Source organism: Manihot esculenta, chromosome 2 (genome assembly GCF_001659605.2).
Source record: "Manihot esculenta cultivar AM560-2 chromosome 2, M.esculenta_v8, whole genome shotgun sequence".
NCBI lineage: Eukaryota > Viridiplantae > Streptophyta > Magnoliopsida > Malpighiales > Euphorbiaceae > Manihot > Manihot esculenta.
The window spans coordinates 4,357,402-4,371,834 of NC_035162.2; the positions used below are offsets into that span (position 1 = coordinate 4,357,402).

The window sequence follows — 14,433 nt, forward strand, 5'->3', positions numbered from 1 at the left end:
TTATAGCTTTAAAATTATTTTAAAATAGCATTATATTTTTATTCAATAATTAAAAAGAACATCCATTAATTTTATCGTTAGTTTATTAATTAAAATTGAAATATTGCATTTCTATACTTTATCTTAACTAACTAAAATACCATTTAATTTTAAAATTTTATTAAAATAATTTATTTTTATTTTATTAATTAAAAATAACATTTCATTAGTTTTTATTCATATTTATAATTAGTATATAAATCAAAACAGAAAATTTTTATTATATGTTTAAATTTATCTCATATTAAATAAAATTCACCATTCACTCACTGCTCAACGCTCGTCAATCAGCTCGTGATTATATTGTCAACACTTAAAAGAATTATAGAAAAGAATGCTAAAAAATATTGAAAAAAAAATCATAAAGAGTGATTAATGAATTTTATTTGATAAGCAGGATAATTAGAATAAAATAATTTTTGAAAAAAATATTCAATTAAATATTTATATTTTTGTTCTAAGTCAACTACGTTTAATTTAATTTTTTAAAATCAATTCGGTCCATGTAATGCTATTAAAAGACCAAATAAATAATGATTTGATATAATATCCTTTTAATAATAAAATATTATTTTTTTAAATTTGAAATTAATATTCTAATTAATATAAAAATATTTTAAAAATACACAAAGATAATAAGTGAGTTTTAAAATTGTAAAAATAAATTTTATTAATAAAAAAATAGTTTAATATAAAAAATAATATTATTTTATATCTTAACTTATTTTACATTAAATAAAAATATAAAATTTTAATTGGTCGAGTTTATATGACTTTTAGTAAAAGTATAAAAATTTATTGAAATTATATTTTAAAAAAATTTTCATCTTTAACTAATAAATCAATAATAGAAAATGAATAAAAATTAATATGTATTGTCCATAAAAATATTTTAATATAAATTTAAAATTAAATAAATACTTTAATAAAATTATTTTAAGTAATAAAAAATAATAACATTTCTAATATAATTTTAAATATAATAAATTAAAAAATTCTCAATAAATTAATTACGAAGTATAATTTATCACACTCCATCTAAATAATTAACTTAAACTACAAATAAAGGGAGTTTTTTAGCATTTTCTCGGAGCGACGCTTCCTAAATTTTGCTGGTATTGAGTCGATCTATCAAGTAGCCGTAGTTGTTGATAGAAAGGTCTCACCCGATGTGCCATCCTACTATTTTATCAGCGGATGGATACGTAATTCTGCCTTTCCAAACGTGTCGCAAAGCAATTGGTTGTTCATTCCCGTGCACCTCTCCAAATCCATCACCGAATAGGTAAAAAATTGACCGCGCCTGCCTCTCCTCCCTTCGGTTTCTCTTCCACAACCACCGTCCCCAATAAAAGAGATACTAAAACGCCATAACCCTCCAAAATATTCCGGCGACGCCAAGAAAATATATCATGACAGAGGACAGTAGCGCTAGGGCTTCCTTGGAAGAGTCTACTGCAAACACCGATGTTTCACAATCTAGGCAAAGGTAAGAGAATGTAAACGAATGATTGAACATAAGAGGAAACCCTAATTCTCATGACGTTGTTAAGTTAATATAATGTTTCGGCTCTACGCGTGCTTTATTCCTTCCATTTGGTTTCCTTGCTGATTAATCTTGATTAGGGTTTATACCCATGTCGTTATCGCTCTAAATGGTTTCTTTATATGGTCGAACGACTTGGGTTATCTTTACCTTCAATTTTTTGTCAATATGTTTAAGGGTGTCAGTTTGTTGAAGTTATGGTATTGAACTGAATTAATAGTCAATAAAACTTTATAGATAATGTATTTTGCATGAATTACGGTCACTTAGCTTACCTTGATGGGTACTATCGAGTAAAGAATCTATAACGGGGAAGATGTATGTTGACTTTGATTTGCTGTAATGTATTGGAGAGCATATGTGCACAAGTGCATCATTTGCATTTTTTACTGAAAACAAGTACCTGTGTTATCAGAAAAAGAGTGTACTTAATTAGAGATGTATAATCATCATTGTGTCTTTATTCCGAAGATTTTGCATCATAAAGCTATAAGAAAAACCTTTCAACTAGTCTTACTCATGCATTCGTGATATTCTTAATGCTTTTATTTATTTATTTATTTAAATAAAAAAAGAGTAGCTATTACATCATTTTTACTGCCATTATCACTTCGACTGTAATGGAGTAACGTTTCAGTTGCTTTTCAGTTTGCAATTAGGGCAAAGTTATCATATTAGCCGTCTGACATATCTTAATTTTTTGAAAATTGATGATGCAATATAGCTGCTTATATAGGCATTGCCTCTTTGGAGAAAGTTCAATGTTGATAGAGCCTTGGCTTTGATCATGTGTTTATAAATGCTGGTGATGCTCAGTTAACGCATATGCTCATAGCTGTCTTGGTATAGTTGCACAGAACTTAGTGGATGCCACAGGCTGCCTACTAACTGTTAGTGCATGATTCAGGAAAAAGAGAAAGTGGGATCAGCCTGCTGAGCCATTGGTTTCAGCTGGAGTTGCAGGGGCATCTGGTGTTTTCCCATTAGGCAACATCGGATCTCTTGCTGGAATCTCTCTTCCTGGGATTGCTTCAGTCTCTGGTGCTTTTTTAACTAATCAATTTGTGGCTAATTGTGCACCCATTCCACCGGTGTATCAGGTGCCTTCTATACCACAAACACAAAGCAATGCTACAGTGGTCCCAAAATCAGATCAAGTGAGCTCTATTGACTATTTTTCCTTTTAGCATATCTTTATGCATACTATATCGGCTAAGGTTGTTGGTGTTACTTGTGCTAAGTGATACAACAAAAATATAGACTGTTTGAAGTAACAACTTGTCATCAAGTTTGCGTGCTTCAAATGATTTTAAATTCATTTGCAGTTGCCAGTTGCTGTCTAATATTTGAATATCTCATCTCCATGGTTGTGTTGTGTGATCATTTTTTTTTCCTAATGTTAATTCAGCCTAAGATCCAGGATGAGTTAATAATCGCACGAGAAATTGTAATAAATGATGCTGAGTCTTCTGTTCGTTTCAAGCTTACAAAGCGTCAGACACAGGAAGAGGTATATTTCATTTGGTTTGCATAATTGGAAGATAATTCTTTCATTGGGTTTGAAGAACAGTTCTCATTCTTAAGAGCTTTATAATTTGTTTATTTTCCTTGCAGATTCAGAAGTGTACCAGTGCTGTGGTGATAACTAGGTTAGTAGATGTTTAAAAGGAATATTTGGGGATTTTCATTTGGTTTCTTTGTATGGGTTTCATGATTGATGGATCATGTTGAGTTTCACCTATATAGAAACATGAATATGCTGGATTGTCTTTGCAGGGGCAAGTATCGTCCACCAAATGCACCACCTGATGGTGAAAAGCCGTTGTATCTTCACATATCTGCTGGGTCTCATGTGAGTTCAATTGATTCATGCGACTATTGATCAGGGATTATATTTAATTTTAACCAGAAGATAAATTGATATTTTTTTGAGTGATTTATTGGTATAATAACCTAGTTATTTCTCTGGTGTATAAATGTGGTTTTCGCTACCTAATATTTAGAACTTGAAGGCACTTTCTACATATGTTAACCTATGACAAGCTTTTGAATTTTCCATACTGAAGTTGCTGAATGATTTTTAGGATGAATTTTTGCTGGACAGATGCCCCTTTCCCTTGTCCTTTTGTTAGTAACATAATTCTGCCTGTGCAGTTAAAAGATACAGCTGAAAGGATTTTAGCAGTTGACCGTGCAGCTGCCATGGTTGAAGAAATGCTGAAACTGGGTTCAAATGCACAACCTTCTTTGCCCATTTTTCCAATTGCTCCAGGCAGTGGAGCGAAGGTATGCCTTGCATTATTGGATATGTGTCGCATTGCTGTTTTGCTGTCAGAAAATTATCTTGTAAAATATATTAGTTTGAAGCAAATATATGTTGACTGTTATAACAACAAAACAATTTCTTCGCTTTTTTTGTAAAAGCATCTAAAAGGGTGAAAAACAGTTTCAAAAGCAATGGCAAGTAGCCCCTTTTATAAGTGATGACATTGAGAGTTTTATCATATTACAGAAATCTCTAACTGAATAAGGTTTCTCAGGCACTGAGCACGTGTGTGTTTTTGGGATTTGACGCAGACCCATCACTTAATATTGCTGCTCGAATACGTGGACCAAATGTAAGTTTTTATATATATATTTTTAATTTCTGCCTTTTTTTTCTTATCACTGGTGGGATATCACATGATTTATTTCGTACATGCTTATCAATTTTACATATGCATCCGTAGCATATTACACTGTTGCAAGGCATTTCATTCTATTATATACATTATATATTTGTGGTTTTACTATCTTCGTGGTTTTACTATCTTCGGTGTATCTTCGTGGTTTTACTATCTTCGGTTGTATTTGTTGCCCTAATATATGTTAAGCTTCAAAACTTTTGGTTATAGCTGTGCCGTTTGAATTTTTTATTTTATTTTTTGTTATTTTGATGAAGATGAGAGATTCTAATGTTTGAAGCTTTCTCTCACATCTCCATATCATTGGGAGAGCTTTTTTTTGTGTTGGTGGTGGTTCGGTTTTGTACATGCAGGACCAGTATATAAATCACATTATGAATGAAACAGGAGCAACTGTTATACTAAAAGGACGTGGCTCGGGAAATTTTGAAAGCCCAAGTAGTGGAGGTACTTTTTGGTTGCATGCAATATTCTTGCAAGTATTTGATTTCTACTATTTTCTTTATGATTCCAATGGAACTTATCTAATGTTATTGTCTTATTTTTGTTTTGATGCAGACATGCAGCAGCCACTTCATCTATTGTTGTCTGCCAATAATTCAAAAAGTCTTGAAGATGCAAAACGATTAGCTGATAACCTTCTGGATACTATTAGTTTGGAGTGTGGTGCCTCCAGGTAACCAGGCTGTGAACAATGATGGCATTATGCATACACTGCATTCTTTGGACTGATGTTTACCTTGCTTCTCAGAAATGCCATTCTGTAAATCAGTTCTATTTAAGCAGAGCATTAAGGGCTTAGCAATTAGCATCCATCTTTTTTGCATCGATGTTTTTCATTATTAGCATCCTTGTTATCCTAATTGCATCCGTATATTCTTGTTTTTGGTTTCCAATTTTTGTATGGATAAATCTTGGTTCTATTTCTAAGTGTTGCAGGGTTTCATCATGCAATGTTTATAGTGCTGTTCCACCACCTCAGCAGTTGTTGGTGGGGATTAAGAATTCTGGAGATGAGCATAAGGTAAATACAAGTCCAACTGCTGGTTTGACGCCGTTAGCAAGGAGCTCTGCACCACCTATTCCATCTTCTTCAGTAGCAATCCATGGAACAACTTCTGTCTTTTCCCAAGGCACTGTATATCAACCGGGCGGAATTGTTAACACTGTTCAGCCTCAGCTGAACTTGATCAGACATCCCCAGCCATTGGTGAATGGAGGAACGAGCTATAGTGGATACGAAGGGATATATCCTCAGGCCACACCTCTGCAACAAGTTGCTCTAGCCCTTAGACAGTCAACATCTCCAACAACTTCTACAGTCGCACCTGCAACATCAATTGCAAGCAATGTGCCAACTCCTAGTACAAGCTCCATTCCTGAAAAAGAGAAACGTCCTACACATAGACGAAAATTTCAGGAGCTACCAATAGGTTCAAAGGACCCTGCAATATCTCATCAGGTATCCGTGCACTTGATTTCTTGGAGTATGTTTGTCCCGAGAAAAAAAGCATATCCTTTTGAAAAGATTTTGTAGCCTTGGAACAAAGAAGATATTGAATTATTAACGGAGCTCTCCTCATTGGCATTTGAGTTTCTTGAACTTCATATTACTAAGTTGGGCCTTTCAGAAATTTCTTAGAATGGACTAATAGAGGGATGAAGATTGTCTAGACAGTAAATTTGTGCGAGGGAAATGAAATGAAATGAAGGAACTGTGAATTGCTTCTTTCGTGGAGTTGATTTTTGCTTGGCTGGCCTATTTGCCGATTTTGGGTTCATTGCATGGATAGTGTAAATACTTTCATCCTCTAGGAACATGAGCCAATTTGTTTACATATCGTTTTGTTTTCATGATGAGGATGGCAAACCTTATTTTTGCATGTGGATTATAATCATCTAAGCGTGAGGCTTTTCTTATCTCAAAATAAGGATAATTTATAATTGTGTGTGGGAAAATTTTCTTTATCATCATTTAGAGAACTTTTGATTTGATGTATGTTGATGTTTATATGGATGGAGTCATTTCTTAATGATAGATTTTGTAATGGCCATGCCATAGATTTTGAGGTAGAACATTTTGACCTGGTGATCTTAGATACCATATGAATATTTGCTTTGTTCTTTCATTATATTATGGGTTTGACATTGACCGATGGTAAATTACACAATCTGTGCTATGGAGGTTCATCCAATTATTTTATCATCTCCTCTTCTTCCTTTCCTCTGGTTTTCAGTCTGATGTATTTACTTTTCATCCTTTCCTTATGCATATCTTGAATCTGAATACTTTTGCTGTGGGTGGAAGGCAGCTTGTTTATGTTGTTATTGATCATCTGTATTTTTATGCTTGTATGCAGTGTCTTTTATATATTATGCTGACTTTCAGTGCTTAATATTCCAGGTATTTTCTCTGACCTTCTAAGAAGCTAACAGGCTGATGCTGGATCTATTAGGGCCATTGGTTTGTATGTTTCACAGGGTGCAGTTTTGAAGGCATTCTGCAATGGACTTTTGCTGCAAAAGAGCCATGATGGACCTATACGACCTAAAATATTCCTTTAGACATATATGCCTGATACTGATATCTCCATAAGAAGCACCATATGCACTGCTGAGTTCCTGTCAGACCAGTTCTGGGAGCCAGCTTTCAATACCAATACCACTATATGATTAAGTGGGGGTAGAATACCATATTATTCAAGAGAGAATCTTTAACTGAAGTTCTAAAAGTTAAAAGACTTGCTATCAATCTGATTTGCATTAGTGCACCAAATAAATGGGTGTGGGAAAATAGGGGAAATTGTTGGCTGATGGCCCACCGCATTTTTATGTTGGTGGTACTGGCCAAAAGCTGATGCTAGGTGATGGTTAAATCTCTTCACCAGCAAGAACACTGGCTTGGCTTGTTGATTGGAAGTATCAATCAAGCAAACTTTATTAACTTGACAAGTCCTCGATATTTGTGTTCATTGCACTTGCAAACTAACAAATACAATTTTTATAATGGCGTGATAAGCACCATTCCACTACCCTTGCACACATTTCGAATTTTAGTGAAATTTTCATGTAGATGCTCAGAGAGACTAACATTTTGCTTTGTGTTAAAAAGATAATTATGTTTCAAAGATAATTATGTTTCATCATCATTCATTATATAATTGACATTGAAAAACTAGGCTTGCATTTCTCTTCTAACTTGTTGCAGGGTTCACACTTAAAGCCTGGTGGGCAAGTATTAGCAGATGATGTGAGGAATTTATCAACTATGCCTGCTCCGAAGAAATTAGTCCAGCCATCATTGAATGGAATGCCACCACCTGCTCCACGAAACGTTCCCCCACCACCTCCACGAGCTACATCTTCACCACCGTCGTCAAATGGAATGCCACCACTACCTTTGAGAACCATGCCCCCACCACCACCACCTCCAAAATTTATCTCTGCAAATGGACTACAGACGAAGAACAACATTGCCAAGAAAATTAAATCTGATACTGCACCAGGTAAATTAAAAAAACTTGCTGTTTGTTTACCTGTTGTGAATAATGCACTTGACTGAAGTGTTGATGTTCTTTTTTTTTTGGACTGTTCAGTTGTTTCAGATACTTTGGTAAAATTAATGGAATATGGAGATGAAGATGATGATGGTGATGAAACCAGCGAAGAGTCTGATCCTGGGAATTCAGGCACAGTAGCAGTTGGAAAACCTTTTTGGGCTTTATGATTATAACTAGTATTTGTTGATTCAACCGGAAGCTTATTGGCAAGAGTCTGTAGTGGTTACGTGCAGGTGGAGAATGGATGACGAAGTGTCCTTTTTAGTATGGGAATTTTATCAGTATCATGTTATTTAGGAATTCTGATATCTGTTGGGCTCTTCACCATTTGTTTCAGTTTCAATTGGTTTAGGATGGCCAGGGAGCAGAGAAGAAGTGTGTTGTACTTTGTTCATAACTCCGAGAATAGGTGTACATTAGTAGGTGGTTGTATGCAAAAGGTTGCGTTTGAAATCGAGTTTCAGCATTAACAAATTATTTTCGTTAATTTTAGGTATTATTCGAAAACAGTTTAATAATTCTATAAATTAATAGAATTATATCAAAATTAGTATTTTTAGTATATTTTGTAAATGAGATATTAAAGTAAAATTAATAAATTTCAATATGTAATTTTCTTTAGGAAATAATGTGAATTAATTGGTATTTTTAGATTTAGAAAAACAATATTATGTGATCGCAGATATATTTAGAATAAAATGTTAATGACTGCTAGTGCTTTCAGATTTTGCCGAGAATCTGATATCCTCCTGATTTATCATTTATCGGGCGGTTCAAGTGGGCTGTTGGAACCAGAGTAGATTTACCTGATCACCCACTCAGAACCCAACGGGATTTGACCGATTCTCGGCCAATTCAAGGTGAGGGGAGCATTTATTGGGCCGATTCAACTGATCTGATAAAGGGTTATTGCAATTGCAAAGAATGAAGTCGTCTTTAAATCTGGTTATGAAACGCAACTATAGAAAGTCGGAAGCATGTGCTCTAAATTTAATGAACAGAATGACCTTTTGGTAGGGAAAATTCATTTATTATGGTACTGAAACAATTGTCTTAAGTTGTAGACAATTTTTTTAGATAATAATTTACTGATTAGTTTGTTATTATACTCGGTTATGTATTAAAAAATAAAATTTATTAATTTTAAAATAATTTAATTTAAGAATTGAGGAATATGAATGAATAGTGTATTAAGAATAATAATACAAAATTTATTATTTTAATTAGATTTATGTGAAAATAATTATTATAAAGTCATGTTTGTGGGACCAACGGAGAATTAAAGTTTTGACATTTACAATCACAAGCGTAGCTTGAATGTGATGGACCAACAGAAACCATTTTCCATCATAAATGGGAATTTATGACTTCACTTCAATTCTGCTAGTGGTGCTTCACGAATCTCAGCCGTCCATTCTGACAGGTCTCAATTCAGATGAACGGCCGATGCCCACAGCTGGAGCTCAATTTTGCAGTCGTCAATTTCTCTGTAAAATAAACGCCTATTTATTTAAAAAAATTTTAACTTTACAAATTTTCATATTTATAATTTAAATTTTTTATTTTAAATAAAAAATTTTAATTTTTAAATTTATTAAAATTATAATAATTTTTAAATTAATTTTAATTATATTTAAATTAATTTATACTTCACATAAATAATTTATTAACTGAAATTAAAATTTTAAACTCATAATTATTTAAAATTTTTAAATTATATAATTAAAATACTTAATTTTTTTATATTTATATAAAAATTTTAATTAAAAATTCTACACAATTAAAATTTAATTCAAATTAATTAAATTATTTATACGGTAAAAATAATAATACATATTGTGTTATATGAATTAATTTAAATATAATTAAAATTAATTTAAAAAAATATTATAATTACAATAAATTTAAAAATTATATTTTTTAATTAAAATTTTAAATTATAAATATGAAAAACTCATAAAATTTAGTTAGACACCGTGATGTAGTTAAAAAATTTGCCTTTCGGGGAAAAAAGAAAAAGTTGCCTTGGGCAATTTTTTCTTTACTTTTTCGCAGCTGGCGTCTGAGTCAAGACTCCATTGGCCATTTCTTTCATCTCCCATCTGTTCTTGCAGCCCCTTCAACACAACTATGCTAGACTCCATCCAACATGTTAGCTCTGAGCAGGGCTGCAACATCTAAAGGCTATGTAATCAAATTATGGAGAAATTTTATAATACAATCCTTATATGGACAACGTTATATTTTGATCATCATTATATAAGTTCGAAAAATATTTGTCTAAATTCGGTTCAAATTCTACTAGATCAATCATTAGTGTATAGCCATTGTACATGATATAACTTTTCCAAATTGCCCCCCAAATTAATGAACTTGGCAATGACCAGGGCCACCACTTGAATGCTACTTTCTACGTGAAGATCTATGTCCAATTTATGCTATTATCAGAAAGCAACAGACAGATTTTTCACTCAAGACTACATTTTCTGGAACCCCACATTTAGATTTCAGAAGATACAATGACTAGTTGAGGTTTGGCATGGAAACAACTGTTTATGTTATCAAAATAGAACTCGCAAGAGCAGAGGAGAAGAAAATAACATTCCTCATTAAATTACAAAAGTAATTCTGTTATATCATCTCCTGCAGGGATTGTGCAGTGATCTTTGAGATCCCTGGAAGAGATCCAGCAAATAATTTTGCAAGTCATCGGCACTGTACTTAATGTGCTTGTCACTTATGTTATTGTTCTGTCTTCCAACAAATGTTCGGTAGGCCTGAATCACCTTCACAGATGTTGAAATTTGCAAATCTTCTCTAAGCTCAGCATCAGGGATTAACCATGACGTTTGAGTCCTGTAAACCTCCTCAAAAGCAAGATAAAAGCTCCGAAATCTCTCCTTGAGAAGGGTTTTTGAGACAGAATCAGAACCAGAATTTCCTTCATCTTTCAACAAAGACAGGATTGAACTCCAAGTAGTTCTCTCGTAGTTCATTGCATGCTGTTGGAATTTCCAGTTGCGCTTTCGTATCCAGTCATCCCCAAATATATGCCTTAGTTCTGAATTCTTAACCTTTTGAGCCATGTAGTGTATGTTGTTCATCATGAAGATATGCTGCAAAGAAGGATCCTTGTATAACTTGGCCTTGTCATCGAGGTTGCATTCTAGAATCGAAGCAACTGATCGGAAGTGGAGAGCCATAGAGGAAGCAGCATATGTCCTTCCACTTATGTTCTCTTCTTCTGTGCGTGGACTTGAGTTAGGGGACAATGAAATGGGATCCTTTATGTCACGATCCTTGAGGAGAAAATTGAGAGTCTCACGGTAGTCAGTAAGAGTGTTGATATAATTCATAACATATCTAGTGAGATGGTGAATGCCCCCTCCTGCAAAAGGATTCGGTGACACACTCGTGGCAATGGCATTCTCGAACTCGAGAAATGCTGCCTTTACAGAGTCCCCTAATCTCCTTAGAACCTCACGACAGTCATTTCTAACACCAAAACCAGCCTCTGAGTATAAAGAATCTATGTCTTGAAGTAGATCTGCAAGAACCTCATACATATCAAGAAGAGGAAACAACTTCTCCGGTTTGTGGGGGCCAATAGATATGGCTTCGCCGAAATTTAATAGTTGCAACATTGCAGCCTTTGAAGCCTCAGCAAAACAAACCAGATTAGCTGTTCCAAGATCTACAAAAAGCTGTTCAGTGAGCCATTTCTCGCTAGGAAGATAGACCGACACAAAGATCTTCATAGCCCGAACCCATCTCTTAATCTTGGAATTCAAGCTGGCCCACTCCAATTTCAGCACATCCTCAATGCTAAGTTTCTCCATTTCAAGGATAAAGAGACATTCATCCAAGGCATCTCTTCTAACACTAATATATGCCTGTGAACATTCATGACCATAACCGGAGATGAACATTATATTTGCAATATTTCTGAGGTGAGAAATAACTTCTGGATTAACCAAATCAATGATGAAATCCTCTGAAGTTCTGCTAACGTTGTCTCTATTAATTGATTCCTCAACTGAACCATCTCCAAGAGAGATAACAGAACCCAGCTCTGTAGCATCCTCTTCACTTGAACGAAAAGACATTTGCTCTGGCTCGAAAGGTTGCCTGTTCTGAACAAGCATGTGCTTGAACTCTTCCTCAAGCCTTGCCATTGCTATTTGAAGGATATCATGCGCCCTCATCAACAGCTCCTTTTCCCCAGCATCTTTATTCAAAGACGACGTCTCCAACCTTTCAGCCAACTTCCTGGCTTCTTCAGTGGCATTCAGATACTGAGTAGCTTCATCAAGACCAGAATCCCATATCATAGACTCATCTGTCTCCCACCTCATAATCTTCTCCTGAATAACATTTAGCTGTCCTTCAAGCTCACCGCGTGTATCAACCTTGATTTCATCGACTGTGCTTATGTTAGACAATTGACTGCTAAGGTCTGCCAAAATTTTCTTGGCATTGTCAGTGAGATTCTTTTTTGATCCCAACGCCCTTGCAATGTGTTTCGCCGCAGCAATCAAGTCTTCTTCTCCTTCCAACTCTGGAATCACAGACCCACAATCCCCCATAGGTACAGATTCCTCAAAACACCGACCCAACTGATCCCCTTTTTGATTTTCGACAATCAATTAAATTCAGGTGCAGACTTGCTCGTCTTAGATCACTTTTCCACCGTGCTAGATTGGTATCTAAAATCCCAAGGAATATACTTCAATTCCCAAAAATCCTGCTACTTTCTAGATTGGAATTTCAAGTAGCCGATCCCAAATGATAACTGGTGAAAAAAGCAAATCATAAACTGATCAAATAAAGAAAACAAAAACAACTACAAAAGCATAAACCCAATATGATTACAATTTCCAATTGCAATAATTAGCAATAATAAATCATTAGTATCAAGAGAACCACTAAACAAAAGAAGAAGAAGACCCAAAAGCTGAAGATCGCAATAGTAACAAGGAAAACGTGCAGACATCACAAAAAGGATGTAAAGAAATACCATAAACAAAGACAAAAAGGAGATAAAGACAGAGATAAAATAGAAAAATTTAAAAAATTAAAACTTGAAGCACACCTGAAAAAGATCAGCAAGATCTGCAAGGGGAAAGTGCAAAGCAGCAGCAGCAGAAAAGGAAAGAAAGAGCAGGGTTTCAGATAAAAAAGTAACCAAATGTACGGGGAGTACAATGAAGAACCCAAGTGAGATTTCCTTTGTGGAGGTTCATGGAAGTTGCAGGTTTTTGTTTTTCTCTCCAACTGATTCTACAGACTACAATTCCAAAGTCTGATCTCTCACTTTCTTGGTTCTATTCTTTTTCTAGGAGCATGCTTACTTCTTCACGTATCAGTGGTAATGCTCTTTTTCTTTTTCTTTTTTCTTTCCCATATAAATAAATATTTATTCCTTTCTCATGGGTGACTATGATTTCAATCTATTTTTCTAAAATATTATACATAAATTATTAATTAACTTTAATATACATTTATATATGTATTAAATTTTTATACTTAATGATTTTTAACTAATATTTTTAAAATATGAAACTAATACGTGTCACTGGGCACACCAATTTTTATACTTTACTCGATGATTTTTATCCTCTCTCACCGCCATCATTTTCAAACGAAGTGATTAATTCTGAAATTTTCTCTCTCACGGTGTGATCTTAAAACCTACGTTCAATTTTATACGTCATAATCATGGTGTTCTCGAGATAGAATTTTCTCAGAAATCATCGTCAGGATTTGTCTACATAGAATTTATTTTCTTATTTTATTTTATTAACATTATAATCAATTAAATTATAAATTAATTTTTTAATAATTTTTATAAAAATACAACTATTTAACTCTTAAATTTTATAAAATATAATTATTTAATATCTAAAAATTAAAAACACATCTAATTCACATTCATCTAAATTCAATAAAAAATTTGCGTTTAAGAACATAATAATAAAAGTGAGGAAGTAAATATTAATAATAAAAATATTAAAATAGTAACTGAAATTTTTTTTTAAAAAAAATTCTGATATCAAATTATTTATTTAGAAATAAAATCTAAAAAATCTGCTTTAAATTGATTAGTTATTAATAGTCTGAGATTCAGAAAATGGGACTTACAGTAGTTGAGTGAATTTAGATGAAGAGGAAGAAATTCCTCCTTTTTTATTTCCTTATCTTTGTTTGCTAGTGACGTCTAACGATCTCTCTATTATATTGCCACATGTCTATATCATGCGAGTCATACGTAGAAAAGTATCAAAATTTTTATTCACGTCAAGCGGCCATTATCTTTGTTTGCTAATGACGTCTAACGGTCTCTCTATTATATTGCCACATGTCTATATCATGCGAGTCATAACTAAATTCAATAAGAAAAAGTCCAGTTCGATGACATGACACAAGAAAGAATAGCAGATCTAATCACTTCGTATCCTCGTCTGTTTGCACGCAAAAAAGAATTAATGGCCGCTTGACGTGGATAAAAATTTTGATACCTTGTGGACAATTATGCCTAGGTTAGAACTAGAAATATTAGACCGATCATTTAAAGAAGGTTTCATGGGTCTGACCTTGTTTTGGT

General features: G+C 33.6%; 2 protein-coding genes across 3 annotated transcripts; one reads left to right on the plus strand and one right to left on the minus strand.

Moving 5' to 3' along the window:
• Nucleotides 1-1,141: 1,141 nt before the first annotated feature.
• On the plus strand, nucleotides 1,142-8,303 carry LOC110609969 (protein RIK). Of its 2 annotated transcripts, XM_021749823.2 has the most exons (12): nucleotides 1,149-1,528; nucleotides 2,493-2,742; nucleotides 2,994-3,095; nucleotides 3,200-3,234; nucleotides 3,362-3,437; nucleotides 3,740-3,871; nucleotides 4,126-4,203; nucleotides 4,623-4,716; nucleotides 4,828-4,945; nucleotides 5,209-5,731; nucleotides 7,478-7,775; nucleotides 7,866-8,303. In XM_021749823.2, the coding sequence occupies exons 1-12, from the start codon at nucleotides 1,452-1,454 to the stop codon at nucleotides 7,994-7,996; spliced, it is 1,914 nt and encodes a 637-aa protein (XP_021605515.1). In that variant the 5' UTR covers nucleotides 1,149-1,451; the 3' UTR covers nucleotides 7,997-8,303. The 2 variants fall into 2 exon arrangements, with proteins under 2 accessions (XP_021605516.1, XP_021605515.1); XM_021749824.2 differs by lacking the exon at nucleotides 7,866-8,303 and having other exon boundaries at nucleotides 1,142-1,528; nucleotides 6,674-7,739.
• A 2,007-nt stretch (nucleotides 8,304-10,310) lies between these two features.
• On the minus strand, nucleotides 10,311-13,223 carry LOC110609968 (exocyst complex component EXO70E2). The gene is made up of 2 exons (XM_021749822.2): nucleotides 12,922-13,223; nucleotides 10,311-12,621 (listed from the first exon to the last, which is right to left on the minus strand). Exon 2 carries the CDS (start codon nucleotides 12,413-12,415, stop codon nucleotides 10,466-10,468), a length of 1,950 nt encoding a protein of 649 aa, XP_021605514.1. The 5' UTR covers nucleotides 12,416-12,621; nucleotides 12,922-13,223; the 3' UTR covers nucleotides 10,311-10,465.
• Between the last annotated feature and the right edge of the window lie 1,210 nt (nucleotides 13,224-14,433).